The sequence below is a fragment of the Nyctereutes procyonoides genome, unplaced genomic scaffold (assembly GCF_905146905.1).
Source record: "Nyctereutes procyonoides isolate TBG_1078 unplaced genomic scaffold, NYPRO_anot_genome, whole genome shotgun sequence".
Classification (NCBI taxonomy): domain Eukaryota; kingdom Metazoa; phylum Chordata; class Mammalia; order Carnivora; family Canidae; genus Nyctereutes; species Nyctereutes procyonoides.
In genome coordinates this window covers 10,507,155-10,528,311 of record NW_026575151.1, presented here as the reverse complement: position 1 = coordinate 10,528,311, position 21,157 = coordinate 10,507,155, and the positions used below count along the sequence as shown (strand labels likewise).

Here is a 21,157-nt window from a genome sequence, read left to right as displayed (position 1 = left end):
CTAATCACAGCACCTTGTATGTGGTAGGTGTTTCTGTTGAACATTGGATGGATTCGCCTGGCATACCTTCTTAGGAATGAAATTTGTTTTTTTGTTTGTTTTTGTTTGTTTGTTTAGGTAATGACTTTTTTTTTTGAATATATAATGGCTTTGAATCAACTCCTGAGTCAGTAAGACAGAGGCACAAACATGGATAGACACTTTATTTTTTTTAATTTAATTTATTTATTAATTATTATTCATATTATTAATTTGCATGAGAGACACAGAGAGAGAGAGGCAGAGACACAGGCAGAGGGAGAAACAGGCTCCATGCAGGGAGCCCGATGTGGAACTTGATCCTGCGACCCCAGGATCACGCCCTGAGCCAAAGGCAGAGAGCCAAAGGCAGACGCTCAACCACTGAGTCACCAGGCGTCCCCAGGGGGACACGCTTTAGATGATGACTATAGCAGTAAGTGAAGAGTAGCTGAGTGAGTAAATGACAGATTTCATGTATGTTCAGGGTAGAATTTGTTACTGGGATCTTTAATCCACATTTTAAATTATGATATACTAATATTAGCTTATCCTAATATTAGCAGTGATCTCATGTAACACATAAAATATAAATAAGGTGTTAAATATTAATGAAATACCAAATGTAGAGTACCAAGCAGTTAGTTAACTAAGTGGAAATGGATTCTGCCCTTATGAAGCTTACAGTTTAGCAAGGGAACCAAATTGTAAACAAGTAAACTTTCCTCCATTTCTGTTTTTCACCTGCTGTTGTCATCTCTTGCCTGGACCAGAGCAGTGGACTCTGTGCTGGCCTCTCTGCCTACATGCAAGTCCTTAAAACCTCTCTACACAGCAGCCAGAGAGAGCTTTTAAAATCAAGACTTGTGTTGATCTTGCTTAACCCCTTTTGAAATTTCATATTAGACTTAGGATAAAATCTTAATTTCTTTCCTTGATCTTAAAGGTCAAGTTTGATTGGGCCCCTGCCTGTCCCTCCGGCCATGAATCGGGCTACTGTGCCCCATCATTCCTCACTATGCTCCTCTGTGCCTTGCTGGTCCCTCTGTGTCCACGAGCTTCAACCACAGGGATTGCCTTCAGTTCCTTGAACCCCTGAGCTCCTTTCCTTCTAAAGGACTTCATTGGTGCTCTTTTCTGGCTCTCCCAGGGCTTACAACTTCTCATCCTTTAGATCCACCTAAAGTTGGTTCCTTTCACCCCCACCACTCTATCAAAGAGCCCTTCTTAACATTTCTTAAGGGGGAAGAGGGGCAGAAGGAGAGGGAGAGAGGGAATCTTAAGCAGGCTCCACGCCCAGTGCCACACCTGACATGAGGTTCGATCTCACAACCCTGAGATCTCAGATCATGATCTGAGCTGATATCGAGAGTCAGACATGTAACTGACTGAGTCACCCAGTTGCCTCATGGCATTTAACAGAATTTGTAATTATCTCTGAATTTGTTGGGGGAGAAAAGTTGTTTGAAATTAAGGCTTTCCTGTGTGGTTTCGAGCTTCAAGGAGAGGATTAGATCTTGAGATTCATAATGCAGGTACCCTTTTCTGATTCTGTAAGGATACCTAATTAAATTACTTAGGTATACAGTTCCCAAGTCTCTTCCAATCAGTGGAGGCTTTTTCCCTACCAGTTTTGGTCAAAATGAATAGCTTTGCAAAACAGGCTGTGCTGGGAAACCTGGGTGGTGCAGCGGTTTGGCGCCTGCCTTTGGCCCAGGGCACGATCCTGGAGACCCGGGATCGAATCCCACGTTGGGCTCCCGGTGCATGGAGCCTGCTTCTCCCTCTGCCTGTGTCTTTGCCTCTCTCTCTCTCTCTCTGTGTGACTATCATAAATAAATAAAAATTTAAAAAAAAAACAAACAGGCTGTGCTCTTCTGTGAAGCAAATATTTTGAAAATTAGGATGTGTTAACAGAAGTATAGGTTGGGGTTAGCCATCAGATAGTTAACCAAATTTTAATATACTCATTGACTCAGAATAGGCCTCTTTTTACAGACATGTCAAGGTGAAAAGCAAGCATGAATAGTAAAATCAAATGCTGGAAGAGGAGGACATTTTGAGAACAGCTGTGGTTTAGGAACAATGTATGGCTAGGAAGTTAAGTTGTAAGAGAATGGTACCTCAAGGTACATGTGGAGAGCAGAAGCTAATGTCAGGGGAACCAGAGACTGGGGGAGGGGTGGACTAGAAGAGTACTGAGGGAGGACAGAAGGGCAGGGGAAAGGGGTGGGATTGACAGAGAGAGAAGACAGGGATGGAAAGTGGGAAGAGAGCAGTAGAAATCAAGCAGTACCAGGTCTTTCAAGGTCTAATCAAAGATGAGAGTACATGGCATCCTGATTCTTCATGATGTTGGACATAGGAGCAGCAATCCAGTCCATACTTCATTGGCAAGGTGATAGAAAGCCATCTGATTTCATTAGACAGGGCGTCTTTGTCTAGAAAATTATAGTTCCCTTTCCTGTGATTCCCATTACTCAAAGCCTCTGATTTCTTGTCGCAAGTCTCCTTGCAGTAATTGACTGAAGTTGTACTTCTGGCCAACAGAAATATTATTTTTTTTTGGGGGGGGCTGTTCTCCTGCGGTATATATATGTGCATAGAGATTTAGGAATGAAGGCTCCAATAGCCTCCTTATGAATTCTAAAACTTTTGGAAGAAAAATCTCAACCACTCCTTTCCACTGTAGATTATTCACTGATTTTGCTGTTTGCCTGCAGTCTGCCATGAGTCCTGTACTGCCTGCTGGGGTCCGACAGCAAAGCACTGCATGGGCTGCAGAGACCCCCTCCAAGTGCTGAAGGAGGGCAGCTGCGAGAGCAGCTGTGGCGTCGGGTTCTACAACAAGCAGGGGATCTGCAGTGGTAAGTACCTGGCTTTGTATACCAGAGCATCTTTTTTTCTTCCAGCATCCCTGGTTTTATTCAAATCATATAACATTTCTTTTACTCAACAAATATGCAAATGACTGCTAACATTGATAGTGTTTCAGTAGTTTATAAAACACTTTTTTTCCAACTGGTAGGATCGCCTTTCACACCCCCACTTCACAAGAGCTTTTTAGGTTAGGGTGTTCATTCTAGCCTCATCCTGTGACACTCGGGCTGCTTGCTCCAGACTCACAGCTGTAAGGAGAGCTGGGCTTCCTTCTTCTAAGTTCCAAACTCTACATCCATGCCAGACTGCCTTCCGAATATGCATGGAGACAAAGATGCTCCTAGACCTGCCAGTGGCTGACCTACCTTTGTGTTGGTGTCACTGACTTAAAGCTGAAGCTGTTACCGTGTATTCTATCTTTAATGTCCACAGCATGGTGGCAAGAGTTAACCCAGTGTAGTGCTTCCTTCCAAGTGCTTTATAAGCATTAACCTACTGAGGCAGAAAAGTAACTTGGGCAAGTTACATAATCTGTCATGTTTTAGTTTCCCTTTTGTAGGACAGGAGTAATAGTAGCCACTGTGGTAGACAGAATAATGGCCCCTGCAAGCTGTCTACGTGCTAATAGCCAGAATTTGTGAATACACTTCCTTAGACGGCAGAAGGGACTCTGTAGGAGTAATTAAGTTAAGGATCCTGAGATGAGGGTGACTATCCTGGATAGGCCAGTGTAACCACAGGGTCCTTCTAGAAGGGAGGGTGGGAGTCTGAAAAGGAGATTTGAGACAGAAGCAGGAGTCAGGGTGATGCCAAGAAGGGGCAGTGAGCATGTAGGCAGCCTCTAGAATTGAGGAAGAGACAAGGAAATAGACTTGCCCTTAGGGCTTCCAGAAGGAATGCAGCCCTGCTGATGCCTTGACTTTAGGATTTCTGACCTCTAACATAATAAATTTGTGTTGTTTTAAGCCACTGAGTTCATGGTGATTTGTCCCAGTAGCAGCGTGACTTTAACACACACCCAGCTCAGAAAGCTGTTGGGAGGCCTGAGTTGATACAGGCAGGCATTTAGCACAGTACCTGGCACCGTGTAAGTGCTGTGTTTGGTGTCTATTCCTCACAACAGTTGCAGGAGGTAATTACTATTATCATCCTCATTTTTCAGATGAGAAAAAGGTTAAGAAGCTTGCTTAAGGTCACATAGCTAATAAGGGGCAGAGTTGGGATTCAAGCCTTCATCTTCTGGCTTTAGATCTTACCTGCCTCCTAACTGTTCTACTGGCTATAATGAGATACCTCTCTATGCACCTCCGCTACTTCTCCCTCCCTTCTCCTTCTCTACCTTGATCCTCTTCTGCCCCTTTCTCCCTGTCTTCCTGTGAGCCTTTGGATCAGCTACTGCCCTTTGGCTCAGCCACAGGTAGGCACCTGAGAGTGAATGGCTTTGAATTGAGTTTACTGTGATGGTCATACCTATAGAAAGGCTGTGATGACTTTTTTTATATATAACAAAATCCACTAAATCAATAAAAATGTGCAGCCCATAGAACTTTCTTGAGTTATTGTCTTTGTTTTGTTTACTGAGCAGGGCAACAGCAAAAATGAGATAATCTTTGGGACTTGACAAATCCACTTGTCTTGGAGAAGAGAGATAGTCCCTGGCAGCTGCTTGCTTAAAGCTGTGCAGAGATCCATCAGCTCACTGGTGTGAAAAATTTCACTTGATGTGAACAAGTCACAGGTGGCTTTTGTGTGGATGCAGGAGAGAATAAGGAAAGAAAGGCCAGGCTGCTGTATTTTAATCTTTTTCTGCCAGCATCACTTTCCTACTCAATTAAGCCAAATGTGTTCTCTAAAGGTCAGCAGATGTCAAGTTTGCACTAATCTAAAGGCATGTAGCCTGTAAGTCCGCAAGGAAGGTGGCTACTATCACTGATGAGGGCTGGTGACCCTGATCTGCTACTGAGATGGTATATCTGGATTGAGAAAGCAACTTTTGCTTGGGAAGTGGTTATTTAAAAGGAGGGATTTTAAAAAATGAGGGATTAGTGTGAGCCTTGAGGGAGTGAGAGGTGAAATCTACTTGGGCTGAGAGGTTGGATGAAGAAAGCCAGAGCTCCTTGCTGACTGGATGAATTAAAAAAGAAGACTACTGCACAGGTGCTTAGGGAGAGAGTATACATCTGAAATACTATCTATATACATTTTGAAACAAAGCATCAGAAAAAAAAAACTTCCGGATAGGCGGATGGGCCATTGCCCACAGTCAGCCAGGGAATCAATTGATCAACAAGTAATTAATGACCACCTGCTGTGTGCTTAGCATGATGCAAGACTTTGTGATACCATTGACATTGACCCACAGGCTTTTGATAAACACTGCAGTTTACACTTTTTATAAAATTCTTAAGAGTTCTCTTAAGTTTGTATCAGATTCCTTCAGAAGTGTTCATATAAATATTTTCTAAAACATCAGTGAACCAAGTTCCTGATTGGTATCAGAATGTTAATTAAAATGTCTGATGCTGATAATGCTGACTTATTTCCAGTTCAATTTAGTGCTATTCAAGATAAAGACCAGCTGGTATTGGTTTAATAATTTATAACTGAGCAGCCCATATCTATAGAAATCTCAAAGTCAAGTGCTGAGAAAAATCCAGCACAACCTGTCTTACACAGTGGTATGCCCTGGCTGAAAAAATTTACAGCAACCAAGTTCATTGGTGGTTCATGCTTTGAGTTTTATAAATGTTAGATATAAATGTTGGGGAAATTCAAAGGAGAAAAACCTCCTCATTCTTTAGTCTTTTAGGTATTTGTGCTATTCTGAAGGGCTTTTCTAACTCTAGCTAACATAATAAATCAAATTAAGTTTAGAGGTTTATGTTAGCATTCTGTCTCCCTTCCTTCTCTCTTTTCTTCTCTTTTTCCTTAATTTTATACTAATTTTCCTTCCTTGCCAAGGGAACTCTTTAATTTTTTATAAATATTTAATTTATTTATTTAGAGAGAGGGCATGCATGCATGCAATCCCTCCTTTTAAATAACTGCTTCACCCATAGATGCCCTCATCTGTGAGGGGGAGGAGACAATCTTAAGCAGACCGTGTGCTGAGCGTGGAGCCTGACACCAGGCTCGATCTAACCACCCTGAGATCCTGACCTGAACTAAAGCCAAGAGTCAGACATTCAACGGACTAAACGACCCAGGCACCCCTGTTTTAATTTTTTGAATCTTTTTGTTTTTATGGGCTCATGTAAAATGAGTATTCTTTTGAGTGTATACATCTTTTTTTTTTTTTCTTAAATAATATTGTGTTGGGCAGCCCAGGTGACTCAGTGGTTTAGCGCCGCCTTCAGTCCAGGGTGTGATCCTGGAGACCCTGGATTGAGTCCCATGTCGGGTTTCCTGTATGGAGCCTGCTTCTCCCTCTGCCTGTGTCTCTGCCTCTCTCTCTCTCTCTCTCTCTCTCTCTCTCTCTGTCTCTGTCTGTTGTAAATAAATAAATAAAATCTTTAAAAAATTGCATTATAGAGTTCGTATTATTCTTTTTTTTAATGTTTTATTATGTTTTAAGAGTCCCCTGTGTTGCTATGTCATCTAGCCTTTTACTTCTCGCTGCTGCCTAGTACTTCCTGGGCTGCATCCTCCATAGCTCACCCATCCACTGTTCATGACAGACTCCCCACTTCCCTCCATCCCCATGATGTCCCTAGAGCTTCAAACACACCCTTTCGTGAACCTGTGTGGGAGTTTCCCTGAGATGGGTAATCTGGGAGCAGAACTGTCAGTTTCTTAACTGTCCATGTTCTTTATTTGACTAAGTAATGCCAGGTAGTTCACCAGCATCTATACTCTCAAGTGTGACTCTTGTCTCATCTCCACATCCTTCTGCCATTTGGAATTATCAAGCTTCAGATTTTTTTTCTGGTTAATAGATATACTGGGACATCCTGTTTTATTTGCATTTTATGATTATTAATGAGTTTGAGAATATTTTCAGCTTTATTGGATGGGTGTCCCTACCTCCAAGCCTATTTTGACTTTAAATCACATATTAAATTGGATACACCGGTGGGTGTGCCTCAGAGCATTAGTTATGTTTGGCTCAATGAATAATTATCTGTTTTTCCTTCACTGTGAAAACAAAGCACAGAGTACTTTGAAATGTTGGAATCAAGGAAACAGAACTCAGCTGAGCAGCCAGAGAATGTGATTATCGTGTTGATACCAACTGTGAACTTTGTAAAGAACAGATTCCTCTCCTCCCTTTGCTCATTACTTTCTCTGGTGGATTTCCTCCCCCTTAGCTTGTGACCAATCCTGTAAGAGTTGTGGTCCCAATAGTCCCAGGTGTCTTACCTGTGCTGAGAAGACAGTATTGCATGATGGGAAATGCATTGCTGAATGCCCTGGTGGTTACTATGCTGAGGCCACTGGCAGATGCAAAGGTAAGACATGGGTAATCATTGTCATCATCGTCATCATCAAAAAGGGTTTAACACTCGGCACTATCTGCTACTCACTTGGGAATTTGTATATATGATGGGAAAATGACAAATGAAAAGGAATGGCTTTTTCATTATGGAACCTGCGTGTATTTGGTGTGGGAGTGGGTGGATGCTATGGGACTTAAGTGATTAAGTAAAGGATGTATGCGTATCAATCATCATTAGAAATCACTTGATCCTTTTCAGACCAAAGAACATCTTTAAGATCCTCATATAGTCCTTGTGTACTCATAAACCATAAGTAACTTAGGTTGTAGATATAACAGAATCATTTCTTAGGTGGCATATATGGGCAACAACATATCACAAAAATAAAATAAAAAATAAATCATGTTTGAGCTTGTAAAGCCAAAGTCTGTATCTACTGAAAATTTGGTCTTATGTGCTATTTATATAGTTTCTTTCAGATTTATACGACTTTAACTATGAAACATTCTTATTTGAGAGTTTATAAATTTCTTCTTATATACACTTGTGTCTTTCCTTACAGACAACTAGGGGACCTTACTGCTGCCTGGGATACCTAGTTACCCGTCTCCTCCAAAAGAAACATATGTATTCTCACTTACACCTATAGTGTGGGTTAGTGGCAGAATACTTAGATCTGTCCCACGGCCTTATCAATCTCCCTCTTGTCTGCCAACCTCTTTACTCACCCAATTCCACAGCATCCTGCCCCCAAGGGTCTCGTTCCATTTCCACACTCCCCTCTCCCAGCTCTTGCTCATTGTTCTCTGCAGTCTTCTAGTATCTCAACCCTGTCCCCTCGGACAGGCCATGGTACCATCTGTAAATCAGAATCAGAGATGTCCCACTGTTATCACCCAGGACTAAAGCAGCAGAGATGCTGGTCTGACACTGTCATATGTAAAGATTGTTTAATGTAATTCTTACTTAAAATCCTACAATTTCAGACCTAGAAGTATCTTAAATGATCATTCAGTCCAGCCTCACAGTGCATATGCCAAGGAACCTAGGCCTGGTGAGACCCTGACTTGGCTAAGGAGATAGATAAATTAGTGGACAAGCCAGCCAAAATTCTGGTGCTTCCAGCACTCAGATGCATCAACTTTTCACTCTTCCCTATTCAGGTAGGGCGTTTTAGGTTCAGACAGACTGAGGGCTAACTCTCAGTTTTGCTACTGATTAGCTCTGTGATCTTGGATGAATTTTAAAAAATTTCCTAAGACTTCAGTTTTGTCATCTGCAAAACCTCATCATTGCTATGAAGATTAAATGCAGCAAAGTGTATACACCACTTAATAGTGGAGAAATATAAACACTAAATAAAGGGTAGTTAATAATAGAACATGGATAAAAGATGGGTAAAGGGTCACTGTGGGCAGTTATGGGTGTAATACAACCTCCTAAAACATCTTTCCCCTTGATTTGGTGTGACAGCTGAATGGGATTGAGAGTGATATAGGAGGGGCTTCGTGGCACATAAGGAGCCCAGCCGAGAGTAGGGTCTCTAATCATTTGGGTTCCATGGTGTCCCTCTCACTCTCTCCCTCAGTTTGTCATAATTCATGTGCCAGCTGCTCTGGACCCACGGGCTCACACTGCACAGCCTGCATCCAACCCCAGGCTTTGCGCCAAGGCCGCTGCCTTTCCAGCTGTGGAGAGGGCTTCTACCCTGACCATGGGGTCTGCAAAGGTACTGTTGGTGTCACTAGCATTCTTAAGAGACGTTTCTGTCACAAGGACAATGTTTTTGAGTTCCTTTTCAGTGCACTTTTCCCTATAGTGTATCTTATATGGCTATGCATGCATTATGTTCTTTTCTCTTTCATTGCCAGGGGATAATCTGAAAAAAATCACATTGGGATATTTGTGATGACACCCCAAAATTAACAATTTTTCTGGCCATCTTTGAGAGGATTGCCATTTTCTTTACCGTACATTAAAACAAAACCAAACTCTTATTTCCTCTTTTTCCCTGTTCTCCTAGCATTGCTAATATTTCTCTTAGTCTTTATTTTGTATTTCCCTGAAGAACGTTTTTTGTTAATGTTATAGCCAAGCAAACGGAGTTAGTAGCAATGCCTCTGGGCTGAAGGAAATGGAAAGTCTTGAATAGCTGTTTGCCAAAAGGGCTTTGGGCTCATTGGGAGGGCAGGATCATTTTCTTTTGAAACTAGAACATTGGGAGCAAACAATATAATTAGGTGAAATTAATTTATATGTATTTATATGTAGGGCACCTTGGAAAAGAGTTTGAGAATAATTATAAGAATGTATATATCTTTATATATATTATATATGCATAAATTGTTATATATTTCAAATATATACATATAGTTTTATATTTTTATTTAAATACATATATGTATGTATATATAACAGGGCAGCTGAAAGAAATATTCTGAAAAAGAAAATTGAGAAAATCTTTTAAAGCACTCTCTTGCACTCTCTTAGAGTTAGTTGTATCAAAGTTAGTTATATCAAAGAGCTCTTGTAAAGAGTTAATTATATCAAAATGTGGGCATGAGATACTTCTAGTACTCTGGCTCTGATTTCAACCAGTAGCCAAGGAAAACAGGAAACTGTGACGGATCGTCAAATTCTTGTTGCTCCTCCAAAGTGGGGCTCTTCCTTGTCTAGAAAAGCAGCCTTTCCTCACATAAATTCTAGGATGACTTTGTTGCCTGGATGCCTATATGGTGGGTGATGGCTGACATAGTGGACAATAGTGCAGTGACTATCTTTGCAAAAAACATAGTGATGGCCTTTGTGTGGATGCTTCTTAAAGTCTTCAATAAAAACTGTGGCCATGATATTAAAACACCATTCAGTAAATGTGTATCTGGAGAACCAAGCCAATATTGTCCAGTTTGCTGGGTTTTTTCATGCTCTAGCTTGACAGCCCTTATAAAACCTGAGAGATGTGTGACTAGTTAGTATCACCCTCACTGTTCCTCTCACAAATATTATCACCCTGTACTATGTATAGAACACTAGAAAGCAATTTTCTGATCAGATGTATTTGGCAAACTCTTCTAAGTGGTTTAGATTTAATTAGGAACTCCCCTTGGTTGTAACATGTAATATGACCCTCGGATTGTTTTCTGCATTTTGTTCTTATTGGCAGCCTGTCATTCTTCTTGCCTCACTTGTGTGGGTCCAGAGCCCTCTCACTGTGCCCAGTGTAGGAAGCCTGATGAAGGACTGCAAGTTGAACATCTCTCTGGGGCGAACATCACCTCTGGCGAGTGTCTGCCCCAGTGTAGAGCCCAGTTTTACTTGGAGAACACCGGGCTGTGTGAAGGTGAGCAAGCAGGATACCTTCTGGGCTTTGCTCTTGAGAGATCCTGTGAGGCAAGAACAAAGCCTTTGTTTTCATGTAAGAATTGTTCCAGGATGCTTGCAGATGGCGCAGAAGATGGACATGCCAAGCAGTGGCCCCTACTGATATTCTCCTTCCCTTGGTGAATAATAGATAATCTTAGAGAGCTGGTTCCACTTACTCCACTGTCCCCAAAGTTACATTCTAAGAAGTTCCTGACAGGAAGTATTTCAGACACAGTATGAGTAGCTAAGAAAGACCCAGAGCTCATTGTAGAATTCCATTTATTATTTCTTCTAATTTGCTACCCTGAATGAATATGAATTGGTCCCTTCAGGGTAAAATCTGGACTTCTGTCAAAATTTAGAAGTTGATTCTTGGGATTGCCTTTGCATATCATCTACAGAGAATTGATACCATCCTGAATAATTTGACTCAATAGCGGGTCATCTACGATTGACTGAGGAGATAAAAGGGAGATATATATAATTTGGAGGGAGGTAAGGGAAGCCCGTCTCTGTTCCTGTAACAAGTTGCCTTGCTGTTGGTTGAATTTTTTTGACTCTCAAGCTACTTTAAAAAATGAAATACTTACATATTTCATTATGAATGTAGCATATGTTCATTAAAGGAAACTTTGTAGAAAAAGTAGGAAGATAATCTGCCCACCATCAATCACATTCTACTACTTTGGTATTTGCCTTTACCATTTTGCTGTAATATATCCAAATCTTTTCCTATGCATAGCTTTGAGGTTTTATTTTTACAATGTAACTGTAAGCATGCTGCAGATTCAATTTTGTATCCTGCAATATCCAATTTTACATTGGAATATACTCTCACATGGAAATGACAGATATCAAGATTAAGTTAAAAGATTTTGACACAGTGAGTCATATGGCATAGTAGGAAGTATGCAGATTTGGAATACAGAGATCCCAGGCCAGACACTTAAGCTTTCTGAGCCTTTGCATTCACAGCATTAAAATAGGAATAATTATCTTTCATATAGACTTTTTGCCAGGATCAAAGGAGGTTAGGAGTGTGAAAGTTCTTGGTAAATAGTGAAGCCCCATAGTTAGAAATCTCAGTCCAAATACTCGTGTTCAATAACATTATAGAGGTAATAATCCCCTGCTCCCTGATTTGTACCATGCTCCAGGGAAGTTACACAGTGCCTAGAAATTAGAAGAAGAGTCTTTACTCTTCCAGATACACTGGTGGTTTCCACCCACATATGCATTGCCTATACTCTCTGTGGTCCCTTAAACTCTCATGGCTCTGTTTCCACAACTAATTCTGAAATACAGGAATCTTTGTCGCTAAGAGTCCCAGTGCCTTCCCAAGGCACACACCACACAGCCTTTCCCTCTGATCCTGGGAGAAATCAAGAAGAAATCTTCGCAGGCTACTCAGCATAATTAGCCTCTTCCAGGCATTTTGAACACTATATTAAAAATGAAAAATAGGGAATTCAAGGATGGATCAGAAAAGAGAAACAAAAATGATTAACACTTGTAAAATTAAGTTACAAATAAAAATTAGAGTGAACAGAGTTATTCAGCCAGAAAATAATATTACTGTTGATTTGGTACACACCATGAGCCAGTCACTAGGAGAAGTATCTCACTTGTTTTTCACTTAACTCTGGTACCAACCTTATGGGGTGAGTGGGACAGCTGTTTTAGAGGAGAAGTAGAGGCTTCAGGAAATTAAGGCTATAGCTTGTTCAAAGTCATGTATCCAGCACAGAGTAGAGTCCAGTGGAATCTAAGTCAGCCTGACTTCTGTGTCCATGCTCTAAACCATGTTGTTATTGTGTTATGGTCACTGATGAGGCAAAAGCACAACATACTAATACTACAGGATTGGAACATCTTAAATTTAAGGAAGCATCCTCAACAAAGGGGAGTTTTCTGGGAATCCCTTCTTCATAAGAGACACCTTTTTTTTTTATTATTTACTTATGATAGTCACAGAGAGAGAGAGAGAGAGGCAGAGACACAGGCAGAGGGAGAAGCAGGCTCCATGCACCGGGAGCCCGATGTGGGATTCGATCCCGGTTCTCCAGGATCGCGCCCTGGGCCAAAGGCAGGCGCCAAACCGCTGCGCCACCCAGGGATCCCCAAGAGACACCTTTTAAAGAGGATTAGAGTCTAATTCTTGTGGAATGGTTTAATTGTGGTCCCATATGAAAGGTCTAGATTGACCTCTGGAGTCCCTTGTGGTCTCATGATTTTATGCTAGTTCACATATTATTAGGTATCACACTATATAGCTATCTACTCACATTTATTATTAAATCCTTGTGCAAGGTCGCCTGTGTGGCTCTGTGGTTGAGCAAGTGCCTTTGGCTCAGGGTGTGATCCTGGGATCCAGGATCGAGTCCTACATCAGGCTCCTTGCATGGAGCCTGCTTCTCCCTCTGTCTGTGTCTCTGCCTCTCTCTCTCTCTCTCTCTCTTTCTGTGTCTCTCATGAATAAATAAATAAAATCTTTAAAAGAAATAAATAAATCCTTGTGCAGTCTCTGATATGTAGATTGCTATACTCAATTCATAAGTGATGAGAGAATGTGGCAGAAAAGGTTAATTGAGTTGCCCAAGACTCTGTTGGGAAACTGAGTGCAACCACCAATTGTTTCCAGGCCTATTTGAGTATTAAGTGTGTTGATGGATGTGTTTCCTGTCACTCATCTCATATCTCTAGAAACCTTTCTCCTTTCCCACAATCTGTTCCATTTTCAATTCTGCCAAAGTGTTGTCTATGTAATCAGGCTTGGGAGCCCTATGAGACTGCATTGGGCTCTCCTTCTCATGTGTTCCTAGAAATACCCTTGCTTCCTTGCAGAACATTTAAAAAGGTTGAAGGGTTTTTTTTGTGGCTGTACCATTGAGGGTTTATTTTAAAGCACATTTGATCTCAAGTGCTTTTCTATAAAGAAGAGAAAAACAACTGTTTTCTAGAACTCTCCCTCTTCCACTCTGTAAGACTGCAGTACAGAGCGATTAGAATATTACTGTAGCTAATGAAAGCAAGAAACAGATGCATTATAGGAAGAAGCAATTTACTTAAAGTCTAAAGTGGTGTCAGAAGTTATCATTAAAGTTTCAACTCAGAGACACATGACAATCCCAAGAATTATCTAGTGGAAGATGAAACAAAAATACTCAAGCTATTTAACTAACATCCACGTCTATGATTGAAGGAAGGAAAAAATATAAAATTAACAAACAAGGACCAAAGAGGACATTGTTTATTAGTAGCTGGAGGGCAGCCTGTTTTTATTCATTCCTCCTACAAGTGTCTATTGAGTGTTCCATCAGTGCTGGGCATTTTCTAGGGGCTGGAGGTACACTCATGAATGAGTCAGACAAAATTCCTACCCTCGTGGAATTTATATTCTAGTGAGGGAAACAGATAATAAATAAATGAAAAACAACAGCAGCAGCAAAACCCATGGTATGTATGTGGCTAGTGATCTGTGTTCTACAGCCCACCGCAGGATAATGAGGAAGAAAAAAAGGTGGGCTAAGGTGGACTCCAAAACAGAAGGTGCTCTGGTGAGGGGGTGGGTGGGCATGGGCATGTGTTTGTCCTGTGATTTTTGGCTCATTCTCAAAAGTGAGAGTGGATACTTCAGAAGACAGAGCTCTGACGTTACGCTTTCCCCCCCCGCATGGCCTCTATGTTTGCAAAATGTGCCTAGAAGTGCTGGTACAAAAGACAGTCTGTTACCAATTGTGAAAGACCATGTGGAGGCATTTTCAGTAGTCAACCAAAACTGTGCATGTTTATCCAATATTAACATTTAGTGTTAACTAAAAGAATTTTAGTAATGTGATCCAGAGTTCACCTCACCTATTTAACTGATTGTGTTAGCATTGATAGAGTCTAGTTTATTTAAAAAACAACAACAACAACAAAAAACAAAACAGGAAATACCCATCAACTCCTTTGAACAAATAATAAAAATTCAATCCCTTCAAAACCTCCAAACATCAAAAAGGTATCCCTTACTTTTTTTTTTTATTTTTTTTTTAAATTTATTTATTTATGATAGTCACAGAGAGAGAGAGAGAGAGAGAGAGAGAGAGGCAGAGGCACAGGCAGAGGGAGAAGCAGGCTCCATGCACCGGGAGCCCGATATGGGATTCGATCCCGGGTCTCCAGGATCGCGCCCTGGGCCAAAGGCAGGCACCAAACCGCTGCTCCACCCAGGGATCCTTTTTTTTTTTTTTTTTTTTTTTTTTAAGATTTTTATCCATTCATTCATGAGAGACACAGAGGCAGAAACACAGGCAGAGGGAGAAGCAGGCTCCATGCAAGGAGCCCGATGTGGGACTCCATCCCAGGATCCTGGGATCATGCCCTGAGCCAAGGGCAGATGCTCAACCACTAAGCCACTCAGGCATTCTTTGCCTTACTTTTTTTTTTTTTTAATCCCTTACTTTTTTATTCATCTCCCCCTCCACTAGTTTTCCAGGCCTCCCTAAGTTCATGAATCTATCTGAAGTCTCCAGGGTGGAGCTGGGTAGGGGGCTGCTATCTTATACAATTCCAGGGTACCATTCTCATGGTAATTCCTATGAGGGGTGGCTCCTGGAGTCATTTAGTGACTGTGCAGCCCATGAGGCTATACCTGGCAGCCCAAGGTGGATACACAAGACAAAGGACCTGGAGCTCTTGTCACTGGGAGGCCTCTTTTCTTTCCTGAGAATGTTCCTAGGATCAGGTCAGGTCACTCAGTCATTTCAGATTCTCTTTACACTGCTTTTGAAGTGTTGTTTTTTTCTTTTTAAAGGATTCAACTACTTTGTAGCCTTAAATTTTAGTCGAGCTCTCTGTAGAACAGAGCTTTTCATAGGCATCTCTTGGGAATCTTGTTAAAATGTGGATTCAGATTTAGTAGATGTAGGATGAGGTCTGAGTTTCTGCATATATAGCATGCTTCCAGGTAAGGCTGATGCTCCTGGTCCAAGGACCATATGTGAGTAAGCAAAGCCTCTCATTAAAAAGGGCAAGTATATATTATTTTATCATTGTTATGCTTCTAACTAAAACAGTTTAAAAAAATCTCAATTTTTATTTCTTCTCTTTGCATGCATAGTCCATATTACAGAGACTTTAAAAAACATAGGTAAGAAAAATAAGAAAACAAAAACATCTACTACTAGATTACCCAGATTTAGTGAATAAAAATGCAGGATTAAGAAATAAAAATATTTAACAGATTAAAAAAGGAATTTTTTAGTGTAAATATATCCCAAATATTGCCTGAGGTATTCTAAAATGCTATTCAATGTTTATCTAAAATTCAAATTTAACTAGGTATCCTTTATCTGTAAATCCTACCTATAACCCTTCAATCTTGAGATTTTAATCTTTTGGCATAGATTTTTACAGTTGTTTATATACACATCTGTGTGTATATATATGTATCACTTAATAGTTTATAACTTTCTTATAACCAAGAATTTTGTTAGAAATTCTGTAAGTTTGGGGCACCTGGGTGGCTTAGTTAGTTAAGCATCTGCCTTTGGCTCAGGTCATGATCTCTGCATCCTGGGATTGAGTCCTGCATTGGGCCTCCCTGCTCCCCAAGGAGTCTGCTTCTCTCTTTCCCCCTCTGCCCACCCCGCTCATGTGTGCTCTCTCTCTCTCAAATAAATAAATAAAATCTTTTAAAAAAATTCTGTAAGTTTACATTTACTTTCATTTTGCAGATGAAGAATGTAAGGCTTAAAAAGAACCAACTAACGAATGATTTAGCAACCGAGGATCCTAGCTTTAATACAGGACATAGTTGCTCAGGAAATATTTCCTTCTTTCCAAGCCTGGATCTCTTGTACTTCATTTCACACTAGAGCTTTACAATTGAATTTCAGGCCAGGCCATCTCAATTAGTAATGCACCATGTCAGCAACTTGGCAGTGGTGACCAGGACCGGATCTGAACATGGTCAGGATGATTAGATTAGCCAGGTAATTGCCCTGATTCTGTGGCAAATGAATGGTGGATTCTTTCCGTTCCCACACAGTTCAGTAAGAGAGTTCAAGATGATCTAATTTTGAGGGAATTATAAATTTTTAAAAGTGAACTTTATGCTGCAATAATGAATTTTACTTAACATGTCTTTTGACATTGTATGTTCAGTAGATACACTGCATTAAAGAACACAGAGGTAATAAACATCACAGTGGCTCCCCTTCCTGCAGTGACATCCTACTCATTATACTTATAATAATCATGGAGCTTTAGTCAGGTAAACATCAGGGAAATTTTAGCAACTGAATTTTTCCAGGCCTTCTTTTTCAGTCTTAAAGACAGTATTGCCTCTCTAGGCTGGGTTTTGCTGCAGGGGGCAAAACTACACAGAGTCAATACAGGTTTGGTATCAATTAAAATTTTTTTTTTCTTTTAGTTTTGCTGAGATAGAATTGACATATAACATTGTGTTAGTTTAAGGTGTACAACATAATGATTCAATATATGTATATATTGGGAAATGATCACTTAGTAACTTTCAAATATACAATATCATTAACCATAGTCACCATGCTGTCCATTATTACATCCTCAGACTTTTATATGGGAGTTTACATAGTTTGACTACTTTTATCCATTTCCTGCCTGGCAACTAGCAGTTTTTTCTCTGAACATTTATTGTTCAACCAGCTCTAGCGGTTGAGTGTTTTTCGAACCGTTTGTGATTGTCTGTGCCACCTTCTTTGTTCTTAGTGGCCCCCAGTAGTTGAGGGTGTGCTGAGACTTGTCAGTGTCCCAAAGGGGAGGACCTCAGCCAGCAGGGAAGATGCTGGCTGATTGAAACTGGAGCCTCAAGTAATTGCTTTTACAACATGCAAATATACCTCTTTCAAGAGAACACTGGGAGATGGTATTTCTGTGTGCTCCCTCTGCACTGAGCCTGGGAGTGACAACCAGCCGGTTAAGAACTGTTTCTTTGTTTAATACAGTCCCACTGAACCAGTGAACTCAAACCTCACTGACTTACCAGAGCCAGGCTGTTAAGGGTGTGCCAGACATGTGCATCAGATCTTTGCAGGAAGACACTAGTGACTGGGAGCAGGGCAGAGGTAGAGCACGGATATCGTGTCCACTGCCCAGGTCTCCAAAGAGGATCACAGGATGTGGGCCTCTATGTGTGTGTTAAATTAGAAACCTCACCCTTAGTTGGCAGTTTTTAAGATATACAAATAGGTCTCTTTCAGGGAAAGAGAGGGAGAATGGGCATTTCTTACTGCTGTTGTCTGGGGGACGGTGGGAATAACCACCACCTGTCCTTGTGAGTCCATTAATAAATGTTTCTTTAGGGGTGCCTGAGTGGCTTCATCAGTTAAGTGTCTGCCTTTGGCTCTGGTCATGATCCCGGGGCCCTGGGATTGAGCCCTACATGGGGCTCCCTGTTGAAGGGGAGCCTGTTTCTTCCTCTTCTCCCTGCTCCTGCTCTCTCTCACTATCTCTCATGAATGAATGAATGAATGAATGAATGAAATGTTTCTTTACTTTCTATAGTCTTACGGGTTTTGTGGATGCAAGCCCCTTTGGCTTTCAGAGCTAGGGACCCATCCCTCCATGAACTCTTAAAAGTTGGGGCATCTCATGTTGACTCTAAACCCTTCATTCCTCAGGGAGAAGCTGGGAGTTTCTTCCTGTTTATGGCCCTGGGGGTGGGGGTGGGCATGGCAAGAGTGTCCCAGCCTTCCTTACCTGTTTCCATATAGGTTTTGTTCTCATTTGCCCCATGTGTAGGAGTCCTTCAACCGGTTAACTACTTTCTGGATTTCTTGCAGAGGGAAGTGTTCTATGTGTAGCTGTAGATTTGTTGTATCTGTGGTAGGAAGTAAGCTCAGGGGCCTCCCATATCACCATCTTGGGCTGGAACACCATTTTTTCCTCTCTCTAAATAGGAAGTTCACCAATTATTTTGGTCAGTTAATTAACTTGCTTTCGGTGAATCAGAAGAAAAAGTATATCGTGGGTATTTTAGTCTATTTAGCTGTTGCTAAGATTCACCAAAGGCCACAAGGCAGAGTTTTAATTAAAGAAATAAAAGGGCAGGAGTCTGCCTGATTAGCTTAAGAGCATTTATGAAATTGGGACCCCCTTGCATTAATTGAATAAAATATATGGCATCTATATTAAGCAACACTCTTTAATGTAGTCCCCAGAGTGCTGACATAAGCTGTGCAAATGCATGCTTTTTGGTAGTGTTCAATATTCTTCACTTTTCCCTTCTTGTTTTTACAAAATGACTGTGCTCAGCTTTGGGGAGAGAAAGATGAGAAAGATAAAGACCATACCCTAAGGAAAGCATGATCAAGTATGGGAGGTTGACATCTGAACCAGGAATAAGACTTGTGCTAGAAAGAACCAGGAATCGTGTGACTACCAATATGCTGTTGTAGGGGCCGAGGACCCACTGTTTCAAGATGGCCGCTTTGGCATAAAGATTATTTTGAGTTAAAAAGCACTCAAAACCCAGAAGATTCAGGAAAAGCTCTTTACCTTCCCCACCACTGCCTGAAAAGAATTTATATGGAGAAGGAAGAGAGCTATCAGCATAGCTCTCATGATATAATTTGGGTATGGTAGACAGGGAGGTCTACAAGGTCTGTTTGATGAAAGTCTTCTGTATGTCCGATTGTTTCTGATTGGCCCAGCAAACATTTGTTTACCTAACATTCTCTTTCATCCTCCTGAGGATTGCATGCCTTCCCTTTGAAGTCTCAGGCCCCTAACCCCTCCTCCTTAGTTTAGAATGACATATATACCTCATTTTGCCTGTCTTTGGAATTTCCATGTCTGTATGGATTCACCATACATGTACTATTAAATCTGATTTTCTCTTGTTAATCTGTCTCATGTCAGTTTGATTCTGAGGTCAGCTAGAAGGACCTTGAGATGTCAGGAAATTCTTGCTCCCCAACACTGTAATGACAGTAGGCACAAGGTGCAAGTTGCCTCATGTTCTTTTAATTCCTGGTTCACATGTCAACCTCCCATACTTGATCATGCTTTCCTTTTTTTTTTTTTTTTTTTGATCATGCTTTCCTTAAAGCATGGTCTTAATCTTTTTCATCTTTCTATCCCCCAGAGAGAACAGAGGAGACTGATTGTGTCTGGGGGGAGAGAGTATGAGAAAAGATCCGCAGAGAAAACTACATCATCAGTCTATTGAAAGGTTAATTGCAATTCACCAGGGCAGAAGATGGGAGAGGGCACTTCAAGTCAAGGAAACAGCAGGTTCAAAGGCATGTTGTATTTGGAGAAGTCCAATGCATTTGGTATTCCTGCAGTATAAAGCCCAAAGTGGTAAATTATGGGAATGATACTGGAGACATGTGGGTGAACCATGTCATGAAGTGCTTTATGTGCTACACTAAGGAGTTTAGAGTTGACAGTATTGGTATTGGAGAAGTTTTTAAGTAGAGGAATAATCTGGTCAATTTGCATCTTATAAAAATCAATCCCTTACCTGTGCAGCAGGTAAATGGGGAGAAAAAGTAGAGCTGGTTGGGCAGCTGCTGCACTAATCTACATCATGAGTGATATTTAAGGTATAAGGGGTCATGAGGATGGTTAAGTTGGGATAGATTTGACAGAGAGTTAGGAAGTAAAAATCACCATGTCTTGGATGGGTTGTGGTGATAGGAAAGTAAACGTCCAAGATTTTCAGCGTGAGTGTCTTGGTAAATCGTGTGACTACCAAGTGAGGCAAGGAATACAAAAAAAAGATGAGGCAGTGGGTAGGATGTGGGGCTAGAGGTAGACAATAAATGCAATTTGGGACAGGAGGAATATGATGCCATAATTTGCATTAAGTAAATATGGGCTTAACTTGGAAGTGGATAATGAGTAGTATTTGGGAAATGAGGAGGATGAGATACCAATGAAACACCAAATAGAGATATCCCCTAGGCAGTTAGATTTGTGTGGTTGGAGTTCAGAGTAAAGGCCATAGCTGTACACATAAATTACGGACTCACCAGCATGGCTGAGTTAAAGCTATGGATAAGTTTGCCAAGAGTGAGAAGGGAAAGGGCAAAGGGTGCAATTTTGGGAAGCTCCAATATTCCTGACATCAACAGAGAGAGGCTGAAAGAAAATGATCAAAGAAATTGGAGGAGTAGAGGAATGTGTTGCCAGTGTTCCATCCACCTATCCACCCACTGGCCCACCTACCTACAGATTCACCCATTGAATTGGCAGGAATTCATTGACTGAGAACTTATGATATGACTCTGTTAGGTACTATAGGAATCACAGATATGGGAAAGATGTGATTCTTACTCGTAAATGTTCAGCTTATTAAAAAGAAAAAAAGCAAGAGAAAGAGAAGAGGAAAAGGAGGGTGAGGGAAAGGGGGAGATTGATTGTATTTGACGTAACTCATTTCAATTTTCATCCCTTATCACAGTACTCCTACTGTATTTCCTAGAGGA

The 21,157-nt window shown here is 41.0% G+C and overlaps 1 protein-coding gene across 3 annotated transcripts in view; it reads left to right on the top strand.

Moving 5' to 3' along the window:
* FRAS1 (Fraser extracellular matrix complex subunit 1) overlaps nucleotides 1–21,157 on the top strand; it is a 437,262-nt gene that overhangs the window by 208,363 nt on the left and 207,742 nt on the right. For all 3 annotated transcript variants that reach the window (XM_055313090.1, XM_055313089.1, XM_055313088.1), the window contains exons 15-18: nucleotides 2,742–2,885; nucleotides 7,206–7,346; nucleotides 8,923–9,063; nucleotides 10,498–10,674. In XM_055313090.1, coding sequence (XP_055169065.1) covers nucleotides 2,742–2,885; nucleotides 7,206–7,346; nucleotides 8,923–9,063; nucleotides 10,498–10,674 — 603 coding nt within the window. The remainder of the gene's footprint in view (nucleotides 1–2,741; nucleotides 2,886–7,205; nucleotides 7,347–8,922; nucleotides 9,064–10,497; nucleotides 10,675–21,157) is intronic.